Raw genomic sequence first — 25,419 nt, forward strand, 5'->3', positions numbered from 1 at the left:
AAAGATAATTTACTTTTTAATTTTGATAAATCATCAGTAGAATCGGAAAAATCCTCCGAATCAATGACAGACTTTGTATCGGCAATGCTCGTAGTTGACAGCAGTCCACTACCATTGTTACATTTTGCTCAAGAACTAGCAAGACGCGAAATTCAAGTAACAGGATTGAGAAAACAAGATACTGAATGAGAAAATACATTGAGAGAAAATCAGCAAACTCTGTTGATTATTTTCCAACGTCATGCTGACGAAATTCAAACTCCAGAAGCTAAAATTTTTCGGTTAGTATTAAATAGTATGATATATTAATAAGACAATTAAAGAACAGTGAGACTAAATGATTCCTCTTCTTTTATTCTAGATTAGAAGCTTGTAAATTTCGAGAAACAATTTATAAACTTAAATATATCTCATTGTATTAAAGTATATATTATTTAGTTAATATTTATTGCTGTCATAGTTCATGAAAGAATTATTTAGTCGAAGAAAAAAAAATTATATGAAATGAACACAACGACATTCGTGTTTATGGTATTTTATTAGAGTCTAATAATATAGATAAAATGTTTATAATAATTAAAAAAAAATTAATAATTTAAAACTACTCCTTTCTTCAACATACGTCTATCAATAAATTCATCAAAATATATTTTTATATGTAAATTTAATTAAACTTTTACTATTACAGTTTTTTGAAACGCGCGCTGGCGGAATAATTCATTTATAAAAGTAGTAATTCTGCAGACGGGACTTTAGTCACTGTGAATAGAGTGGGGATACAGCCGAAGTTTTCCGACCAAACTACTCTTTTCTTAGTTCTACTTTATTTAAATATTTGGTTATTTATACTATATAGTGAGAAGAATTAATTTACAGTGTATACTGAACGTAATAAATTAATTGTCTAGTTGGGGATTTATCTGACTTATAACATTGTTAATGTATTAAGAATAATATGATACAAATCGATTGAAGTATAGGTTAGGTTTTGATGTCAAATAAAAATAAATCGATTTTCATGTCAATGCATTGATTCAGTATACAGTAAATAATTACAACATTTTTATTCTTTATTGTTTTAACATTTTTTTTGTTTTAGAGAATTAAATTTAAAATTATTGACAATTATATTTTTTATATTACCATGGACATTGATTTTTGTGATTTGTCAACTGGTGACTTGCTGAATAAATTAAAAGGGTATATCGCAGATGAAGAAACATTAAATATTTTATAAGGTATATAGCTACGAAAGTAAATTATGTTATTATTTAATTGCTGTTTTTATTTTGTGGGTAAATAATTACCAGTTGGTCACTGTTTTTTGAATAAATCCATTTTTATTTTTACCAAGATCTTACTCACAATCTTTCATATTTCTCATTAATTTTTGTCTCTGAATACTCTTTGTTTTCTAGAAATTGTATGATATAAGTCTAATTGATTTTTTTCACTGTGTAGTACAAAATATTTTGTACTTACAAATCTTGATTCCTATCTTTATTTAACCTCTATAATTTTTGAATTCAAGTATTTTTCATGGAACAAATTAGATGAAATAGCACGCTTTCGATTAAAAAAAATCTTTGAATTGCTTCAATATATCGATTTATATAATAAACAGTTTATTGCTTCAGGTGGAGAAATGGCAGAAAATTCCATTGATTATTGATCATTAATCAATAAGTGATTTACATGTGTTGAACAAAATTAATTAAAAACTTCTTCAAATAACGTATTTCAATTAAATAGAATTTCCACACGGAGAGAAAATTCATAGAAAAATTACTGTGCTCAGCACTACAATCGACGTGTGAAAGCCGAACATAGTCAATTTTGTACGGCAAAAATATAAAAATTATAATTAATCATAGAAAATTTAAAGGATAAAATATTCTTTCTTAAAATTCAGCTTTGTAAAATTTGTAAAACAGCACAGTAAAAAGTTCCATTCCCGACAGAAAAATATTTTTTGATTGTTTTTCTTACAAAAATTACTATTTAAGCTGCCATAGAGTCCTAGACGAACTAATATATTTTACCATGCTGTCTTATAATTTTTCAAATGCTATCTGCTAATAGTAGAAAGAAAGAAAGAGAAAGAAGGTATCAACGCTGTTGAGCATGAGAATTATTTTAAACAAAAAAAATGATATCTCATTAACTATTAATCGTAGAGAAGCCTATAAGGGGTCATTTTGTTCGTAAAGCGATTTTCTAAAAATTGTACGCATTATGTCTAGATCTCGGATTCATAGTTTTCGAAATATTCTACTATTAAGTTAAAACAACGTGCATTCTGCTATTAACATAAGAAAGAATCGAAGGTCGGAAAAGATCGGGCATCTTCGAAGTTTTTCGAAGCAGGTTTGAATACGTTTATTGTTCCTCAGTGCGTAATTGACTGTGTTATCAATAGAGAGTGATACATTATACAGTGACACATAAAAGTGCGTCATTTTGTAACGACGTAAGTAATCTTTCACAAACTTTAATAACAACTAATATTTAACATTCATAATATCTATTATTCATTTCTTAAATAATTAACTGATTTTGGTATTATTTTTTATTTACAGTAAAATGGTAAGTAGTTCATACTAAATAGTCTAACTCCCACAACACAACTTCTAAGCCTTTTCTTGTCGAAAAAATGACAACAATTAAAAATATCGAATCAGTTTTTGTTCAAACTCAATTTTTGTAAAGTGCAAAAGTGTTAACAGTGTTAGTGAAATAGTGGATTTATTTATTAAAATTGAAAAATTTTTCTTTCGTTAATTATAAGTGATCAAAAGATGATGGTTTTTGTAGTAAAGTAGTCATTTTCCAGTGTTTTTAACCGTTGTCATTTTTTTCAATTACTAGTCAATTGTGTTCTTTCTCAATTTTTAGATAGTTTTATCTTACAGGATTTACAAGGGCATTTTGAACGTCCAGAAATTATCAACAACGTGAGTGTCATTAACTTATGATCAATAACTATTTGAACAAAGGACAAATAATTTATATTTAAAAATTTTTTTTACAGCCTATATACCAACTTTTATTAAATTCAGCTGATGGCAAAAGTGTTTTAAAATATTATCGAGATAATGGATGCTTGAAGAAAACCTTAAGAAATTTACTCAGCAGACTTATACTCAGCACTGAAAAAGATAGACAATTAGAAACAGTTCTCCAAGTGCCATAAAGATGCTCCTATTTTTTACAAAGTAGATAATATTATAGTTTGTAGCAATATTAAAGTATGTCTTATTGTTAAAAAATTAATAAGTACATTCCTCTACGAAAAAACTGAATGTTATCGATTGTACAACGATCAGTATACGTGGGATGTACTAAATTTGGATGACCTATTTAGCTTTAAGATTACGAATCTTGTAAGAGCATCTAATGGTGCGAAATTTATTCTCAAAAATTGGTTTTAATTAAAATAAAGATATATTTAATAATTCATAAAAGTGTTTTATCATTATCAAATTCAACCGCGATTCCTTAATTTCCCTAAATCAAAAAAACATTATTAATTTTTTACGTTACAGCCTTTTTTTGAATCAAAAATAAATAATAAGCTGTAGAGAAATTAATACATTGATATATAAATATTGTTAAGCATACTTAGAAATTTTACTAAATCGATAAGGAAGTTTTCTAATACAGCACATTAAATTTTACCATGCCAGCACAACAATTTTTATGAAGCCATGACTAATACTCTTTATGTTTCAATTTGATAATATTTACGTTTCAATTTAATAATATTTACATGATCGTAAAATACTTTTTACTTTGGTCGTCGATCGCGCACGCATTATAAGAGAGCATGGTAATTTTTCTGAAATTTTCTCTACAAAAATTATATGATTTTTCTCTCCGTGCAGAATTCCCACCGGTATTTAGAAATTCAGTTGATATTATTATCCATCATGGTGAACTTAAATTGTTATATGTGCAATGAACGTGTTCCTGGTTCTCTAAATGGTCTTTCTAATCATCTGATTGTCGTTCAAAAAATGTTCAAAGATTCAGCAAACAATTTTTCATTAAAATTCCCAACATTTTATACAAAGCGAATTATCGCTTATGCTGAACAATTTTCATCTGAACTATTTAAAAAATCCAAAATTATAGAAAATGGTGCGTATTGAAATTTTTAACAGAGCATTCTATTATTAGTAATAGAATTAAAGGAAAGGGAAAAAAGAGAGTGAGTTTTGGAGCAATAAATATTTTCATCTAAAGTTACAAATTACTATTTCGCTATATTTATTTTTATTATTTCAATATGGAACGATCTCGATTTTTTTAAATATTAGGCTCTTGAGGAAACAGATAATGAAGAAGATAATACACCTGGTGTAGATTTTCCGAACCCTTATTTACTACGAATCATATCAGTAAGTTCTTGAGTAAATATTGTATCTAATTTTAACACTTCAATTACTTTCCATGCTCACCAAGATTCATTATTTCTAGGAAAATATTAATATATCAAATTATGTGGCTGATATTAGAAATAAAGCAACTGAAAATGTTCAGCCATACATGATTATGGTAAATGGTCAAGGTCTTCGTCATATTTTTATCCAGGGAGACGAATGGATTATTGAGATCCCTGACAATGCAGATTTGATAACTGCCTTCGATATTCTTTTTAAACTCTTTTATGTGCTACATGTGGAATTTCCTCATAAGTTGGACCATTTTTATAATTTCATGGCCGTATATATTTATAAAATGGACATAAAGCCTCATAATGTAGTTGCTTCTCTTCATGTTAATATGAAGAATATTAATATTAATACTGATTAAGATTAATAAAACATAGAAAGTTTGATAATATATGTATACTCATAATAAATATTAAAATAAATTTTTAAAATTTCCAACAAAGAAATATTGAAAACTTCATTTTTTTGATACTCTTTTTTTGCGAATTTAACTAAAATCATTAATGCATTAAAATTTTTACTAAATTCATATAAAATATATAAATGAATTTACTGATTTAATCAGTATAATAATAACTGTTTAATTCAGTATTTTTAATTTGTATTTCAGTATTTTTATAAATTACTGGTTTGTTAAGTAGATTTTGACTGTTTCTCAGTCATATGATTGGCACTATAAGCATCAGTCAATATTCACTGGTAACCTGTAACTATTCCCTGATTTGATTTCAGAGAGTAAGTATTATTACATTATAGCTAACTATGTTACTTATTAAACTCCATTTTGTGAATCTTTAATATTTCTACAAAAATTAATCAAAAATTAATAATTATATTCCCGAGAAAAATTTTCTTATATAATTGTATATAACCTTATGTGGATCGTATGTGGAAGATATATGATCTTATATGTTTCATATACGGTCATATAAGAAAAATTTTCCCCGAGGTTTTTATAATCTAGCTTATTATGAGTCTATAAAAATACATTATGTGAATTTTTAGAAGACTTTACTAGAAAATAATATTTTCCTCGAGGAAAATCATATTTTAGAATTTTGGAATTAGAATTCTGTCTCCATTATTAGTCAACAAAGCGACGTATTCTATCCTGAATTGAATAACGAGAAATCGTCTGTTTATAAGCGCAGACATATCAAGAGACACGTTTATTTTAGTAGTGTCTCGAGCGCCAAGTATGAATAGCAGTGACGAAGGCACTACCGTGTCTCTATTCCGCTCAAATTAGCACTTTTGAGGTTACGCTCCTTTAAATTTCTAATTTCTCTGCAATGATGACATAAACTTTATTAAAAAATCTTTGAAAACCCCATTGATTAGCTACGACAATAAATTGCAATTACTATTGTGTCCTGAAAATCATTTATTTGCAAAAAAAAAATTGGCCACGCCCCTTGGACCACATTTTAAGTAAAAAGAATCTTTTTCCTTAAAAGTACGATTTTTTTTTATAAAGTTGGTACTACCATGAAGTTGCTGCATGACTATGGAAAATATTATGTTGGTAAAAAACGAAAGAATTACTGAGGCGCCAAATTATGAATGTAAATTTTTTTTGGTATAAAAAATTAATAAAAAGTAATAAAGTTTTGGGGAGTGTATCAATTTGGGGATATACCGTGTACCTATTACTTAAATAAAACAACCATCTTTCAATAAATGTTCTTTTAGCGCTGGTGAGGGAAAAATCTCAAGCTGCGAAACAAAATGTAAAGGTTATTTTATTGCAATAACAATGAAGTAAAGTACAACCAAATGAACATTGTCATTTTATAGTTCAATGTCTTTTTCCAGATATTACACATCAAAAAGAAAAAAAGAAGAAGAAGAGAAGTTGGAAAAGAAAAGAAAAGGGTTTGACAAATTATTAAAAATATTAGGAGAAAATTAAGTAGATTTAAAATCATGTTTTCATGTGTTTTTGAATTTTTTATAATTTTGAGGTACAGATAAATTTAAAAATATACTTTTTTTGGTAAATAAATAAAAAAATATAAAAAAAATAATCAATGAATATTCTACTAATCATAATGAATATACTTTATATCCAATAAATACATGTACTAGAGGATCATTGAATAAATAAACACAATGAACGGTTGAAACTGTTTCTACTCCACCAACATTGTAAATTTACTGCTAGCACATTTCGAAAGGGGCACAAATGTTATATGACCAAAATGTTCAGGACAGTATAATTCTGGTACAAATGTCGCTCCAGTACAATAGTATAAGGCATTAAAGACGCAACAGTTAAAATTGTGTTAAAATTATTAATAATTTTTTTCAAAATTACTTTTTATTTGAATTAAGTTTTTGGGAAAATTCTAAATATAGATTTACAGAAGAATTCAAATAGTTATTCTGTTGACTTTTGATTCACTCTCATGTGAATGCAGCATGAATCTTCTGTCTACTTACGACTTCATTCTGAACGGTCAATTTCCCCCTAAAGAAAACCAAAGTGTACAAAGTCCAGAGATTGTTATTTATTTTATAATGTTTAACGAAAATTAAGTGACTCATAAATGATAAGTAAGGTAGCTAATCTATTTTTTGCATTTCATCACAATAATTAAAAATTGAACATAATAAGTATTTCTTTTCTTTTATTTGTAGGAAATTCTCATGAAAAAAGTTGATGGTGGGAATGCAATAGAAGAGAAATTGTATCCTACTAAATTGAAGAAAAAGAGAGGAGGAAAAATTTAAAGAATAGAACTAAAATTTATGTGCTCATATGAATTATTGCACTAATTGTTTTACTTACATCTCCTCACTTATTACTTTTTAGATTTCATAAGTTAAAATCAGAAAAGGCGCAAAAATCTAATATGCCGAAAAATTTAAGGTGCCGCTTCTAATTCTGAACCTGCGTGGATGTTATGCGCGACGATCGATCGTACATTCCGCGCTGTCATTATGCCGTGTCCGTATTATGCCGACCGAGTTTTTCGGTATCGAAAACGACAAATATTTATGTACATTTTAAGTTGATAGGTAATACATAGAATGTATTACCGATGGTTTTACGTTTTAAAAAAAATCGTTTTACGTTTTTTGAAAACTAATTCATGTCCTTCAATCAATAATTTTGTTTATATCTCAAGATCGGTAAAAGATAACAATTTTTTTTTTATTGAGTTGATAGTTAAATACTACCAGACTGAAGACTATTATACAGTACCGGACATAAATGCTGTGTGATTTTCTATAGGACGGTATAGGAAAATCGCCTGTAGAACCCTTAAAAAAGTGAACAGCATTTATGTCTGGTACTGTACAATCTATACACAGATAGTGATGTCTGTTCTAAAATTCCATGTCGTAGTAACGGAGTCGAATAATATATATTCCATTTGTTGTACAAAAAATCGTGAAATCACACAAAATTTCTCTTTTTTTATAAAAATTTATTTAAACACAACTAACTTGGCGTGGCTATCGATTATATGAACCATCTAATCAATTATAGTTTTATCTACAGCTGTAAGAGCCACGCCAAGTTAATTGTGTTTAAATAAATTTTTATAAAAAAAGAGAAATTTTGTTTTTAATTCAATTTTTTTTTCTATTTTCAAAATTTTAAAACGTAATAAGGCTGTCAACTTTCTTCATGTATTGAATTTTTTTTTATCTCATTATAAAGAGTTTGTCTTTAATTTATGTAAAAAATTACATAATAATTTAACGAAAATTAAAAAACATTTCTATTTTATTTTATTAAATATAATTAATCTTTATGTTCAAATACTTGGCTGCAATGATTTCATGCATTTTTGTAGTTGTTCACATAAAGAAGTTTTATAGAGATCGCACTTGATGAACGATGATTATCGTCTTCGTTATTCATACTTGGCGCGTATTTTTGTGAAGTCCGTTAGGGCTGTTTTTGGTGTGATGCTGTCTTTCTTAGCAAAACAGAAAACATCATAATTGTAACCTTAAAAAGGAAACAAAGTTTTAACTTTTTATGATGAAATGAATAAAAATAATATTTGGACTACTGGAGCGAAGTAAACCATCCTTATAAGGTAGATCTGGGTGTTCGCCGCCGTGACAGTTCTACACCTACGTCAGAATATTATACATTGTTCACTCGGTGAACAATATAGGGGAGAGTGGGGTAAACACGGACGCGGGGTAATCGCAGACATCCATGTTTAGCTATGTTAGAAGGGGTGGAAACATATTTCCAGTGATGCAATCGGAAGTCAATCCCGAATGCAAAGCCTGACAAACCGTAGTAAAGTGATAACACGCTCGATGTACAAAATATGTTGACTTCATTATTTTTCAACAATTTTACGTAATTTTTGAGTAAAATGGAATAGGTATCTAACATTGTGACGAAAAGCATGAAGATCCTCTCAATGACGATTGGATAAAATGTAACGAATGTAATCTCTAGGGCTTACGAAAACTCTACGATCAGTGAAAGTTCATCAAAAGGATTTATCTGTGATTTAAATAATGATAGATTTCACACTATCCGTAATTACCCCACGTGCTGTGGGGTAATCCTGGAAACCAATGTTTTGTTTATTTATAAATATTTGATTTTTTATTAAAGATTCATCCATGTTGACTATGAGATCTTAAGCTTTATTGATTCAAGTAAACTTTCAATAATAAATAACATTCATAACTTTAACTACTTTTGTTTTATTTCAGTTCTTCCTTAGGTGTTCGCAATTACCCCACTCTCCCCTATTAGTTAGTCTCTGTAATTCAATTTTATAAGAATGCATGGGGATATACAATGCAAATGTTTTCTTAAATATGGCACAAAATAAGGCATTTTTACCCAAGTGTAATATTACCGAGGATAGTAAACACCTATAGTCAGTGTTTTGACGTGGAAATTGGGTGATTAGAGTTTGTGACCACATAGAAAGTTATTTAATGACTCAATAACAACGTATCGGAGATCGATATATAATGGGTATAATTTTGAGGAAATTTAAAGAGGAATAAAGACTAGTCCGGGCTATATGCAATGAAGATTTGTAATTAATTTTTTTATCACAGAAAGCTATAATTGGAAGCCATGTTCCGTTAAAAAAATAGTTGCAGCTTTTCAACAAATCAATTGTCCAACTGACAGCTACACTATTCATTGATAAGTAAAAGCATTAGGACTCCTGAAAAATAATAATTTATTGAAAAAAAAATTCTTACAAAAAAATTCAAATTCTTTGATTACTCATTAATAAAACTGACTTTTCATGTTTTTTGAAACATAGAAAAGTTTTTTTCATTAAATTATTATTTTTAAAAGACATCCTATTGTGTTCGCGTGGTATACTTACAATTTTTTTTTTCAATATTTCCTCCAAAAGTTCACATTTTTCTCCTGTTTTTACGTTAAAAAGATGGCGGACTTTTTCGAAAATAGGAGAACAAAGGTTAACTTTGGTGGGAATATGAGAGAAAGGTATCTTCAAGTTTTCTCTAAAGTATTCAGAAAGATACCGTTTTTTTAAATTTTTTTACTTGAGTACTCGAGTATGTGTCATTTCGTGAGTATAAAATTGTATCATAATGAAAACTCATCAAATATAATTAAAGTATATGACACACTTTAATTTATATCTAAAATTTTTTTATACGTGATATTTTTCTAATATAAACCATCCAGCATTAATGGTTATTCGACTTCATTAAAATTATGACTATTATATATAAATGCATTCATGGTATTCAATATTATCACTTCATTTTACTATTTCTGGGTCACTACTTTACATTTACTACCATAGATAAATAGTACGTTTCCCACCTAGTAAGGAATAGTAGTCTAGCTCAAACCACGTGTAAAATTACAACCCGAGCCGAAGGCGAGGGTGGTAAACACGTGGTTTAAGCTAGTCATAGTGCCCTCTTTAGGGCTGAATATGATTTTTCGTCATACCTGCGTGGAAAGTTCAACCCCTCTCCAATGGAGAAGTGAACTTTCCGCGCGGGTATGACGAAAAATAGCTTTTCATTCTTAATGAAATTTTATAGAAACTTATAAAATATATTTTCATATACACGCAGAGAAATGTATAGTAAAAATTATCCTGAATTTTATAGTAATTTGGTGACACTACAGGGTGAGGGTAAAAATTACTATACACATTGTAAAAATTGCTGTGCACATTCTAAAAATTACCATACTGCATAGTAATTTTTACCCTAATTTTACCCTAAAAATTACTATGCAGTATGGTAATTTTTAGAATATGCACAGTAATTTTCACCCTCACCCTGCAGTGTCACCAAATTACTATAAAATTCAGGGTAATTTTTACTATACATTTCTCTGCGTGTACGTCTATTAAGGATATTATTTAAAAATATCATAATATCTGATTAGTTTTGGAGTGAGTTGGAAACATGTTTCTACCGAGTTCTACAGGTAATTTTTTTTTTGATTTCAATTGGAAAATTTTCAATTGAAAAAGTAAACTTAAAAAAAAGACAACTCAAATTTTATGTTTTAATTGAATTTCATCAGAATCTCTATTAGCTTCCATTAGAAATGAACAGCTTTCTGTTAGAAATAAGAACGTAGTCAGGAAAATCAATTTTTTACAATAAATTATTATTTAATAATTATTTTAATATTTTTTTTAAATGTTGGGAGTCTTTAATATGTTTAGAGATTGATAACTCTAATTTATAGTTAAAAAATATCTCGAACAGTATAGGAATGGATACATTATTTCAATTGGATCCTGTTAGAATCTCTTTTGATTTCTATAGGAAATCTGATTAAAACTCAATCGGATCATCCTATAAGATCTAATTAAAATATTTTTCAGACATTATTTTTATCTAAGTTTTTATTCGATTGAATATTATTTATTTTTAATTCGAAATGAAATAAAAATTATCTAAAAAATCCTGTAGAGACATGTTTTCAATTTACTTCAATATATTCCAATTCTTTCCAAATTGGGCAGATTTTTGTTCGATCCGATTAAATCCAATTCTAGGTCTATTAGATTCAATTGAATTCCACTGGTTTCAATCGAAATATTTAACCAGGAATGTTATCAGATCATACAAGAAGTTATTAGTAAACTTTTATAATTCTCTTATCTAATATTATCAAGATGTATGTACGAATTTTCTTATAATAAATTATGCATAAAAAATTAATAAGGATAAAATCCAAAGAAATTTTTTATGCGTACACTTTGAATTTACTTTAATTACTATTTATTAATTGCTTACAATAAAAAAGTTTCTCATTCCTTGATTTCACTTTAAGCTTAGCTATATAATTATTGTAAGAACATATTGAATTGAATTATAAGAACTTATTGAAATATTATTACTCAATCAGTTCTCACATATTCCAATAGAATATATTCTTATGTAATCTGATAAAACTGGTCAGTAAAACTATAAAAATGACTAGCTTGTACCCGCGATTTCGTTCGCAATTATACTTTTTTACTGTGAAAAATAATACTTAACCGTGAGAACAAATTCGATCATTATAAAAATAAAAGACCGTTCAATCTAATACAAGGTTCTACTGCAAATTATATTCTTATCACTACTTTTACGATTTTTATTTACGATTACTTAAAAGACACTAATTTCTTATAGTCCTGTAAATTGAGATAAAAACATTAAGCTAATTGTAGTATAAATGAATTTTACTTTCTAGCCGGTTTTTAGTAAGGAAAAGAGCTTACTTTTATTTGTAAACAAAAACGTGAGTAGGCATTTTTGTTTATAAAAAATGAGCTTTTTTCATGTATTCTTAATTAAATATCTCGAGGCATGATGCATAAGATTTGTAGAGATTTTTTTAGAGAGTTAAATGAAACTAGTCTCAGATCTCTGTGATCAATAGTTCTCGAGATTATCTAATTTTTATTAAAGAAGTAGATGTTACGTATAAACAAACTAATTTTTTAAAGTCTTTTGTTTAGTATTTCCTATTTTTGGGATCAAAAATAGGAAAAAATTATTAAATTAAATACATTCGCAAAATGTAGAATTAAATGTGCGAATTGCACAGTTTATCAAGGAATCATTATAAATAAATTAATTATAATGTTTCCATCAATGTTCTCTCTCAGATGCACAGGTTTTAGCGATTGTTCTTGTTCCTCTACCATAACAGCCCATTGAACTGCAGTTGATATTTTTAATATCATTAATCAATAAAAAGCATTTAATAACAACTTTTGTCTTGTAAAAAATGCTACTTCGGACCTAGAAACATTGACAAAAATACTAAAATTAGTTCAAAAATCAGCCTTTTCGAGATTTAATTGACTGAACTATTAGTTGAACTTTGGTCTTAATCGTTCATACTAAATTTTATTGTCATTATTATTAGAAGTTTGCTAAAATTCATTTTTAAAAATTGGTCATATTCAATTGTTTATAACAAATTTTAGTATCACTGACAACCGAAGTTAGTGTAAATTCACTTATTATAATCGGTGTCTTTAATTTAGTTAAAAAAATAATATCACGTTAAAAAAAGCTCAAATTCATTGAAAATATTCCGTGTTTAAATTTGATTTGTTATAAACAATCGATATTTGAAAAAAAATAGCCTATATTCTTTCTTACACACTCCCCCCTATGTCTGTAATGTTTTATTGCAATTGGTTCAGCTGTTACGGAGATTAGTGCGCACAGATAGATACCAGACATTTATATTGTAGTAGAAATAAAAATTTGCGAATATCTACTTATAGGATTTGATAGGATATATCTTGTAATATACATTTATAAACTGTTTTGTAGAATTATTCGATATAAGATTCTTTAAAAAATTTTTGATGAAAATTACTCATAATATTATCGCTTAATTTCGTCAAATTTCATAAAACCCTCAACTCTTTGTGATATTACAAGTACTTATCAATGAATTATAGATATACCTATAATTAGATATTATTATTGTTAAAGAAAATTATTATTATTATATAAAATTATAAATAATTCTACCACAAAATTTTGTAAGATTCTATGAAAGCATAGGCTACTACTAGATTCTAAAATACTTATTGTCAAATAACATTTATTTTTTTTTGCCTAAATCTACCAGGTGGTATAAGAAACTATATTATAAAATCCAAAAAAATCTCATTTATAAATATTTATGGATTTACTAGCCAGCTCTAAGATTATATAAGGACATAATAATATTTATGATTCTATCATTCAACTTTACAATGAAAATTATTATTAATTAATGAAACACACTAGTGTGTGTAAGCAAATTAAAGAGTAAGTGAATAAAAAAATCGAATGTAATTTTCCTTTTTTGTTGATTTTTATCAATTAAATTTCTATATTTCTATTTTTAATTTTCAAAATAAAAACAAGCATATTATTATATATATGTTATATTAATGATGTTTTTTCTTTTCAAAAAAATTACTATAAATCTGTCATGAATTCGAATTCTATTATCATTCTAATGATAATATAATTTTATATATGCGTTATAACCGTGATATAACATGAGACCGGATGTAACTTGATGATTATCAGTGATCATCTGACATATCTGTGAGGCAAAAGTTTTTTTTTCTCCATATCATAATTTGTGTATAAACACACAAATATGTATCTGTTTATATTAAACGTACGTCTGATTTACTAGCTAACAATTTGATTGTCTTTGGTATACATGTTGTAAAACATGTTAAATGAATTAAAAAGTTATAAAAAAAGCTCTGATAAAAAATACTTACAGCTACAGCATTCTCTTGTTGTATATCTTTTTCTACTTGGTCATTATTTAATTGATCTATAATATGACGTTTCAGAACTATGGTTTTTTTTTCGCATCTGTACTTGATAGTGGTTTATCAAAATTTTTCCGCTGTAACGTAAATCAAATGATACATTTAGCCGGATAAATAAATTATTTGATTAACAAGTTTAAAAATAAAAAAGGAATACAACAATTTAAATGCATTTACCTTCCTAGATTCAATCTTCAAAAGGTTTTTTTTCCTTTCTTATTATTATTATTGGCTTCTGATGTAGAAGCACTTTTACCCTTATTTTTAGTTTCTGAAGTTTGAGCTTCTCTATCTTTTTTTTTAGCTTCTGAAGTAGAGACCCTTTGATTTTTATCCCTAATTACTGAAGTGGAAGCACTTTTACCTTTATTGTTAATTCCTGAAGTACTAGCACTTTTATTTTTATTAGCCGCAGAAGAATGTTCTAAGTCACTCAGCTCTGAGGCGCTTCTAACTATATTGGAAGGTGGAATCGAAAATCTTTTTTTTCCTTTGATAGCCTTGTTTAATTCCTCCTCAGTATCTGCACGGCAAAACAATTTATAAAATATTTAAAAATATTATATTATAATCTATACAATTTTTATAATAGGTTAGCCAAAATTAATGTATAATTATAAAATTCCTTTTTTAAATATGCAATCTTGATCTATAAAAAAAATAACTGTCTTACATATCTGCTACGAGTAAAATTACCCCTTTATGGGTAACCCCATCAATATTTATATGATATTGTTGTGTGCTATTGTAATTGTCAGCATTAAATTTCATTATATTTGTCACGGGCACTTTTTCTCTCTTTTTTGTGGTGTCAAAATAGACATATGCCCACTTTGTATTGTTCTCTGCCATTACATCAAATTACATTAAATAATCCACAGTATGAACAGTAATATATTCTATAAAATTAGTATTTTATGTTTGTTATTAAGATAAATCTTTATCAGTGTGAAAAACAATTTATGAAACTTTTTAATGCAAATAATAACAAGAACGACTGTACTCAATAGTAATTACGCAGTAGAAAACATGGAGATAATACACAGTACAAAACCGTCCTATAGGACTCATGACGTTCATAGCTTCTGTTTGAAATTTGGTAAGAATAACCTCATTCATTTTTTTTTATAATCTCTCCTCACAAAAAATAAAAAATGGGAAGCATGAGCGTTCTCATGGTTCCTCACGCACACGTGTACCTGCGCGCCTAAACTTTTTTATGGCGGTGATTTCCCATGTTTACACTTAAGCCTTCCACAGCCTGCAAACATGTGGTCACCAACGGGTGGAATTTTCCTCCTGCCAGATGTGTGAAGAACTTTCCATGTTCTCAACACCAAAAAACCCAGAGTCCTAAACAAAAGACCAGGCCTTCCCTTTTTTTCTTATCACCCCTCTCCTTTTTCTCAGGACCCAGTCAGTTCTGTCTGATCCTTCGACACTTTCAGTTCAGTTCCTTTTCTTCTTTCCGCGCGTCGCGACTTTTACTCATCTTCTGAATTTCTTTCCGGGAACCTTTTCTTTAATCACCCACAGTGTGAAGAATATCTCTGTATTCTTTTTCGTTCTTTGGTGAAATTACGTGGTCCTTGATATAAAGCCTAGGGACACACCGTGTGTGTCATCGCTTAGTGCACAAGACTCCACGTTGGGGTTAGTGATAACTTGTTGCATTGTTCAGTTCTATGGTCTGTTCACCTTCAGAGTGAAACCGTGTTTCATGACAGTGGACAGTTCATCCTCACAACAATCTTAGCGAACACTACGTTGGTTATCTCATTCTGTGATCTCGTCTCTTTGGCAGTGATTCTTCAGGCCCAGCTTCCAGAAGTGACGACAGGACTTTTTCACGCCACCAGGAATCATCACCACCCAGCATCTCATCGTCATCCTCTGAAAATTGCTCGTTACATAATTATCTTTTTTTGTGATTGTGAAATACTTAAAGACCATTAATAAAATTATATTTATAGTGACATCAAGATCGTAAATAGCAACTTCCTCACAACCTCCGGTATCCTAACAGCTTCCATGAACAAACGTAAGGTAGCGCTGCAAGATTATTCCAATTACCGATATGAGTACGATTTCCGTGGCGCCACGGAAACGTAGTCTCCCCCTTTGGTGGTTCTTGTTTATGTCCTGTTGCTCTTTATTAGAAGGGGTGCGCTTTAAGTATTTCTTATTTCAAAAAGATTTTTTTCAAAATACTGACTAGATGACCTCTAAAAGGTTATCTTTTAATGAACGAGAACGTTGATTCTGATTTGTATGGTTTTGATTTTCCTTCTGATAATGATTTAAAATGTTCTTATTTATATGAAAGTTTAATTGTTGAAGCAGGCTCATCGGATTGGATAATGAAGAAGAATAAAGATAAAGTAAAGACTAAAATAAATGTTGGTAATGTAGTTGATAATTATCACCTATATTACCTAATAAAATAAACCGATAATATCCAATAGATGCCAATAAATAATTTATAAGAATAAATAGAAAATTGTTGGGTCTATCAGAAGAGCAAAAAACGACATAAGTATAAATTATAATTTATAAAAGTTAAAAAATTCTCATCTACATGTATGAGAATTTGTAAAAATTAATAAGACAAATGCAAAGGAATTCGGTAAGAAGTTATGGGAAAATAATAATTTAAATTTTCTAGTTCAACTTTGAAAAGTTTATAATCGTGAACTCTATTAGAATTTATAAGAATTAATTGGTAAATAAAATATTTAATTTTCTCACTCAGTTTTGTAAGAATCTATAGGAAATTATGGGCAAATGGTATCCAAAAATTCATCAACTAGCTTTATAAGAGACTATGAGAATAAATATTGTCAGAATCTATAAGAACTTATTGGAAAAGAGTATTCATATATTCATCACTCAGGCTTATAAGTATCACAGTAATTTATAAATAAATGATAATAATTATAAAACTGATTGAACTTGTTGGTACCACATTTAAATGGATTCATTTTAAAAACATAGAAACAAAAAGTGACAAAAACATCTAAAATTATTACTTTATAAAGTAATAATTAATTTATAAAGACATAATTTGTACAGTAATATTCATGTTGGCGATATATGATCTGTGATAGTATTAAAATAAGTAACAATGATTCTGAAATTATTGATAATAAAAGTAGATGGCCTATATTAATTCAGCTTCATCACAATTTATAAAATTGTGTTATAAAATATTTGCACTGTCAAAAAAATATACTATTTCTGCAGGGTATCCGGATATAGCCTCAAGTTATATCACCTTCAGAATCATCAGTACCATCGCTAGTACAGCTGTCTAAGCGAAACTAATTTGGGGACACAACGAGACACAGGTATATGTATCCGATACATAAAATTAAGGTACGTGTGTCCTTGCAGACAGAATAGACAAATCTAAAGATCCAACGTAAATGGGCGCTTACAGACAGGCCTTTTACACGTATTGACCGAACCTTTATATGGGTAAAAGTATACCTGTTGACCCAAACTTGGTCCCGATTTTTAATCCAGGACTGAACTTCTATACCAGTCCCTCTTCTCTGGTCCTCGGAAAGAAGAATATTCGTTCAACAGTTTCTAAGTGACAACTATGCACCCACAGTTTTAATGGAAGCTTCGTAAAAGCTAGTACAAATTTTTTCATCTGTTTTAGTGATACTGCTCAACATACATTATTTCAAGTGATAGTACAAAATTTTACTATTAAATTATTTTCATTAATATTATAGTCAAGTGTAATTTGTTCATTAACATAAATTGGATAAGCATTCTTAAAATGTCACATCAAAAACAACGAGGTAGTTACAAAAGTTCATTGGCTCAGGGTATTGCAAATGCAATTGTTAATCCAAGCACTTTATATTGCTGGCAAAAACGTCGTAAACAAGGTATAAAAACATTCATAGTTAGAATTTATTTAATATTCTGTAAAAACAATGTTTTAAAATTGTTTAAATTCTAATAAAATGATTCTCTCTAGCAAAAAAATTTTAACAACTTATGTTCAATATTTCAATTTCATTTGGAGTGTTCCACTAGAAATATACATTAATTTGATTACTAATATATGAAAACTAATAAACAGAGTAATATTCAATAAGAGATATTCTATTTTATTTAAAAGTCATAAAAATTATAATTTTTATAATTATAGTGGATATTTGTATAATTATAGTAGTTTTACAAAAGCACATTATATCTTAAGTGATAGAATTGAAAATATTCAGTAAGTGCTTATGAAAAATTATTAAATTCATTCAATTTATTTTGACAAATACACATGTATGCATACAATCAGAAAAAGTTTCTTGCCACTTAATACATGTGATTTATTATTATTATTTAATACACCTACATACTTTTTGTCTTTGCGATTGATCCAATATATTCTTATTTTTCTTATAAATTGTAAAAAAATTCTTATTTGATTGTATAAGTTTTTTTTTGAGAATGGATCAGAATTACGTTAAAAGTTTCAATAACAAATTATTGGTAAATAATATGGATAATTCTATTACCCAGTTTTGTAAGATTCTATGAGTACATGGAACAATATCTTATAAGAACTTTTGGACAAAAAATACTTATAATTTGGATTATAAGCATTATAATTATATCAATTGATCTTCTAATTCGCTATAAAAATATATCGTATAAGATTTTATAAGAACTGATTGGTAAATGATATATTTCTAAATATATTTATTCCTAGTAATGAATGAAATTTATTTGCCTGATTAAATAAAAATCGTAAAAATGATTCAATCAGATTGTAAGTATGAAATTTAAAGAGCTAATAACACTATAGTATGGTAACAGTTATAATTAGATAATTATACGTTCCTGATTACAAAAACTTATAGAAAATATTCCCATACGATAAAAAATATAATAAGCATAAATCTTATACTTCTAAAATGTCATATAAATGTCTTTATATAATCATCTACTGATATTATTTTTCCATATGATTGCATTGGAAGCAATAGATCTGATTATTTTACCGGATTAACGAATCAATGTGTATTTAGTAGTAATGATATAAGCATCTATAAATAATAGGTATACCTATTATTTTATAAATACACATTAATAGTATGTTTCATGATAAATATTTAAAATTTCCAAATTTTTGCTCAATTGTGAAAATATATTTCTTTTGGATATGTTCAGTAAGATCGTATTTATGAAAATTTCATGCATCAAAATTCTAAATTATATGTTAATAAAAATAATTGTTTTCTTTTCAATTACTTTTCGATGTATTTTTTGTTAGTTTATATTTCGCACTCAAATTTTTCAATGAATTGCATGTTACAGGTCAAGAATATCAAGATCCTATGTCAAGTAATAATGACTACGGAAGAACAGTACACGGTTCATCTATCGGATTCTTATAATCCTGAGAATCCGGAATATACTTCGAATTGTGAAGAATATATAAATGATAATTTTGAAATGGAACATTCTCTAAATTTGCAAATTGATGAAGAATCGGACAAAGATTATGAAGATAGCGAAGATGAAGACTTTTCACAGCCAGCTGATGACAAAGATGATACAGATTTGAATGATTTTCTTGATACGATAATGTTTGAAGCCTCTAAAATTTCAATTTGGGAAGTTTTCAATATGGTGACAACTATTACAGTCAAATACAATCTTTCAGATGAAGTTCAACAAGTAATACTTAATATGATACAACTGTTGGCTGGTCCGGCTTTTAAAAATTTAAATACGTCCAAGTACTTTATGAAGAAATATTTTAATCCACCAGAAAAAACTATTGTTTATTCTTTCTATTGTACTTCATGTAATGTTTTACTCACTGAATCCCTTCCAAAATCAGAGTTAAAGAAAGTTACAGCAGCAACATGTGATAAGTGTTCTAATGAATATACAATTAGTTTGAAAGAAAGTAATTATTTCATGACAATTGATTTAAAGTATCAACTACAAAATTTCTTAGAAAAAAAATCCAACCGGGATATCATAGATGATTATTTGAAGGTTCAAAAAAAAAATCAAAGTAAAAATGTTTTCTGTGATATACAAGATAGTGAAAGATACATCAATGATAGTTATATTAAATCTATGGAAAAAAAGGAAAAATAGTATTGACCTTAAACGTTAACATAGATGGATCACCACAATTTGAGAGTGGTCGCCACAGTTTCTGGCCAATCCAATGTATCATCAACGAAATTCCAAAAGAGTTAAGGTTTAAGTATATATTTCTCGCAGCGTTATGGTATACAAAAACAGAACCGATTCCTGATTTTATGAATTTATATTTGGAAAATTTCATTTATCAAATTCAAGATTTGATGGAAAAAGGAATTGAGATTGTAGTGAAACCTAAATACACTGTAACTTATTTATTTAAAGTATTTAGTTTCCCGATCGATTCAGTTGCTCGTCCGATTCTCCAAAATAGAACACAATTTGATGGTTATTTTGGTTGTAGCTGGTGCTACATGAAAGGTACATACATTGAACGTGCAGTGAGATATGTATTGACGAAGGATGACATTATTTTAAGAACTCATAATAAATTCTTGACAGACGTTATAAAAAAACAAAAAATGATTACACAACTATCAGTGACCAAGAAAAATGCCAAATTTACTTGGAAAGGTGTAAAGGGGCCGAGTATACTATCATCACTGTCTGGGTTTGATTGCATTTGGGGATTTCCTCATGATTATATGCACGGAGTTCTTTTAGGTGTAACGAAACAGCTATGGGAATATTGGGATACGAATTACTTTAATACAGCTGGTAGACAGATAATAAATAATCGACTATTACAAATAAAACCACCAAATGAAATTCATAGAGTACCACGCGTGTTATCAAGAGAAAAAGCTTGGAAAGCAACCGAATGGAGATCATGGTTATTGTTCATAGTATACCTTGTTTGACAGATATTTTACCAGAAGAACAATTAAAATCATATAAAATGTTAGTAAAATCAGTTTATACATTACTATCAACAAAAATTACAGAAGACGAATTATTGCAGTGTGAACTTGATCTTTTAAGTTTTTTAGATGATTGTGAAAAGGCATATGGCCAAGCTTTTATGACTTTCAACATGCATTCACTATCGCACATGCCGGAAAGTGTTCGTCAGAATGGTCCACTTTGGGTCACATCCGCCTATCCTTTTGAAAGCAACATCTTCCATATGAAACAAGATATTACTGGTCCAAAAGGTGTTTTAAGTCAAATAGCTAATCGAATGTTGAGACGAAATAATTTACAAGATAGTATATCCATTGCACCAGACAATGATGCATGGAATTTTTGTAAAGAAATAATAAATAAGAGAAAAGAAGTTTCATCTAATTTCATGAGGAGCGGTGATGGAGCATTGTTAATAAATACTATACGACGAAAATCACATGGCAATGACAACACATCGTACACTCGGTGTATATATAAAGGTACATTATTTGAACGTTTTGTGGAAACGGAAACAAAAAAGACGGATAACACTGTTGTATATTTTGGAGAAAATATCATTGGAAGAATAATGAATTTCCATTTAGAACATAATAAAACTTATTTAAGTGTTGTAACCTTTCAATTAAAACCATACGATAGACTAAATCATATATTTAAAATAGAAAAAGAGAATAATAAGACCGAAGTCGTGCCCATAAGTGACGTCAAAAGTAAAGTTGTATATATTAAAGTACAGAAACTTGATTCAACAAATGAAAATACATACGATGAATACGTATGTCTTGAACCGAATTCTATCGAAGTTCAATAGACAAATATTAAAGAAAGTATACGTATTATGCGATATATAAATAAATAAATAAATAAATAAAAACGTAACGTATTAACAATCTGTTTATTATCAATAAAGCACAATAACTACTAATGAAAGAAAACTATCCTGACGAGTACACTTCGTTGTTCAACAGAAATATCAAGAATAAACTGAAATGCCTAAGTAGCCAAATCAACATAAGACTGACAACAGACTTACGTATAACAGCTAGGGTTTGTCATTTACGTATGGATCTGATGTTTTTCTGAAGCAGACGAATGTCACGGTTATCAGATAACCGTCAGAACAATTAAATGTAAGGAAGAGATAGCAATCTGACTAAGCCAGAAAGCAAATGAACGTAAGTCTGACGGGAATTCTTACGTCAAGGCTGGCTACTGAGGTGAATATATTGCCTATAGGCAATATATAGGCCTATATATAGGCAAAAGAATTAAAAACAGTAACTACTCATTAATTCCTATAAATTCAGATGACCACTACTCTTATACGATTTCATAAACTTAGAAAATTAGTTTCTCGTAATTACTTTCGGATAACTCCGCAAAGAATATAACGATGTACACTCCCAAAGATTCTTCCAAAACTGACGGAAAAAATGGAAAAAAAATAATAAATTGATATGAACACTAATGACAACTACTCTTACAAATTTTAAATAACCTAAGTAAAAAATTATTAGATAACATTATAAATGAGTTCTTATAAATTCTTACAATGGTTGCTCTTACAGATTCTTATATAGCTAGTTTATAATATTTGAACTACCTATTACTAATAGGTTCTTATAAATTCTAACAAAAATTGCTCTCATAGATTCATATAAATCTAAAGGAGATGACGCAGTACATTTTTTACAAATACATTCTTATAAGTTCTGATGCCATCTCCACTTATAGATTCTTACAAACCTGAGTGATGGATATCTAAATACTATTTTCCGATAAGTTCTTATAAATTCTTACATTGATTGCTCTTATAGATTCTTATATAGCTAGTTCATAATATTTAAAGTACCTATTACTGATAGGTAATATCTTTAGCTCTAAGAAATAGAGCTTCTTAACTTCAACACGTGGAAAAAATGAATTTTCATTAATGTATTGAATAAAGTAAAAGTAGCCAATAATTAAATTGTGGTAAACAACTTTACTTTTAACCCCGTAGGATAAAATTATTTGAACAGAATTATTATTACATTTTTATCTATTTCATAGCAGGTACATACATTTTATATTTTAATAGCAGATACGTACATTTTATATTTTAAATATCATATATTTTTATTTTGAACACAGAAACTTTGGTAATGCTTGAACATCTTATCTTTTTTTATGTTAATCATCTTCATTTTCATTCTTTTCATTGTCGCTTTCATTCATTACACTATCGTCTATGAGGAGTCTATTACTGTCATCTTTTTCATCTTCACCTCTTCCTTTATCTATATCACTTTCATCTACTTCATCTTCATCAATTTTTTTTTTTATATCACTACCATCTACTTCATCTGCATCATGATCTTTAACTTTTTTATTATAATCTTTCACTGTTCCATCCGGGTTCTCTTTATTTTTTGTCTTAGTTGGAAATTTTTTTTTTTTTGGTAAATATCCCAATTTTTTATAAGCAGCTGTTATTGCTCCCTTAAAATATTTATTAATGTTTGGTCCAGATGTATGTTGGGCAATAAATGTTTTTTGGATTTTGTTCACCATCCATTCTTCGAATAAACTTACGACTGCGGATTTTTTTTCTGGAGTTAAACATTGTTCTTCAACATTGCGTTGAGAACGTACTGCACGATCAGCAAGTGTTTTAGTTCCCCAAATAGCATAAGAGGCATTTGTCATAAATGAACCACATTTTGTCTCTCTCATTAAATCTTTAAATGTTGTTTCGCTTCTAAGGATATTACCATTAATCATTTTCATGTTCGGTTTTATATTTTCTTTGCTGTTTCCATTAAGATTATAGAAAAAATGTAATAATTTTTAAAACAATGATAATAATTTTATATTAATAAACAGATCAAATATCGCAAAATAAATATACTGAACAATATACATTAAAAACTTAAAGTCTTACCTAGAACATTTTTGGGATTACATCTTTTCTGACTTAGGACCTCAACAATTTTTTGACCAGTTTTCTCTGTTAAATAAAATTTGTCATCTATTCTTCGTATTTGTTCTTCTAGTACGCAGCATCTTCTTGAGCAGTTTTCATTTTTTGATAACATTCTTTCAACTCTACTTTTTTTTCTTTTAAAACTAGATCAATTACAGTACCGTCACATGCATTGTTATTTCCAACATAGGTTATCTTTCTATCTTCGTTACCCTTTACCCTCCCATTCAATACAATTAAACCTAGCTCTTCAATTATATCTAATAGTTTTTTGCCTTCGTTATTAACGATCTTGTCCTGCGAATTTCTTGCTTTCCATACATGACAGCTTTCATCCATTTCAGCACAAGCTTAAGTAGATAAGCAGGCCCGGTTGTGGATCACTCTGCAATACCGGCCAAGTCAAAAAAGTGGATTCTGATCCGCACTAATTACTGACCGCGCTAACTTTGACGATAAGTTATCGACACTGATAAATTATCGGCAGCGATTTTTTTTTACCGATCCTGATTGGTGATAAATTATCTTCAGCGATAATATTATAATTATCAGCAAAAACTTAAAATAAGAAAAATTCCCCCACTTGATAAATTATCATTTAACAATTCATAAAATTCACAATTACACTCAATAAATAATCATATTAATGCATAAAAATTAAAAAAAAAAACACACTTTTTATACTTGAATGAAGCAAAAGTCACTACTTACTTGGTATGGTTTGATCAGTTTGACTGTCGAAAATGAACTAAATATTTTGTCCTATGCATCATACACCATGGCTAAATGTTTATATTTTTCAAAGAGGCCAATGGTGGAAAAATCATCGAACGATATTGATTTAAATCTATATAGAGAGGCCTTGATCACATCACTCAGCATCCAATTACAGATAAAGAAAAGAATTTGACAACAAGAAAAAATTCTCACTAAAAAAAAAATTTCTAAATCACATTTTTTTCATGCCTCTGCTATCTTCTTTTCCTCGCTCTGCTACCGCTTCCTCACTTTGTCTATACTTTTCCGCTAAGAAGCTGTGATTCATGCAAGAGTTGAAAGGGCCATGTGTCGAAAAATAATCGACTTATTTTATTTCATTTAGAAACGTTAACGTTTGACTCAGTCGGTCGACTGCATCATATTTTTCTCACCCTTATCTCTTTTTCACTTTGTTTATGCTCTCATTCTCTGTTACTTATTGAAGTAAGACAGAATACACATT

At 28.4% G+C, this 25,419-nt stretch overlaps 1 protein-coding gene across 8 annotated transcripts; it reads left to right on the forward strand.

Annotated features, from left to right (window-relative positions):
* Positions 1 to 779: 779 nt before the first annotated feature.
* On the forward strand, positions 780 to 22,079 carry LOC118064874 (uncharacterized). 8 transcript variants are annotated; one of them, XR_004690104.1, is made up of 6 exons: positions 780 to 1,238; positions 1,625 to 2,470; positions 2,580 to 2,586; positions 2,913 to 2,954; positions 3,032 to 4,400; positions 4,480 to 4,833. XR_004690104.1 is itself a non-coding variant. In XM_035079786.1 (3 exons), the coding sequence occupies exon 3, from the start codon at positions 21,147 to 21,149 to the stop codon at positions 22,041 to 22,043; it is 897 nt and encodes a 298-aa protein (XP_034935677.1). In that variant the 5' UTR covers positions 780 to 1,044; positions 1,100 to 1,238; positions 19,583 to 21,146; the 3' UTR covers positions 22,044 to 22,079. The 8 variants fall into 8 exon arrangements, 4 of the variants coding, with proteins under 4 accessions (XP_034935677.1, XP_034935676.1, XP_034935675.1 ...); XR_004690103.1 differs by having other exon boundaries at positions 1,638 to 2,470; XR_004690106.1 differs by having other exon boundaries at positions 780 to 2,470; positions 2,900 to 2,954.
* Positions 22,080 to 25,419: the final 3,340 nt, after the last annotated feature.

The sequence above is a fragment of the Chelonus insularis genome, unplaced genomic scaffold, assembly GCF_013357705.1.
Source record: "Chelonus insularis isolate UGA/USDA-ARS -01 unplaced genomic scaffold, ASM1335770v1 contig_25_pilon, whole genome shotgun sequence".
In the NCBI taxonomy this organism is placed as follows: Eukaryota; Metazoa; Arthropoda; class Insecta; order Hymenoptera; family Braconidae; genus Chelonus; species Chelonus insularis.

Bases quoted from the DNA above. Each gene is read 5' to 3' on its own strand.
- LOC118064874 (XM_035079784.1), top strand. From the start codon at position 21,147: ATGGAGATCATGGTTATTGTTCATAGTATACCTTGTTTGACAGATATT.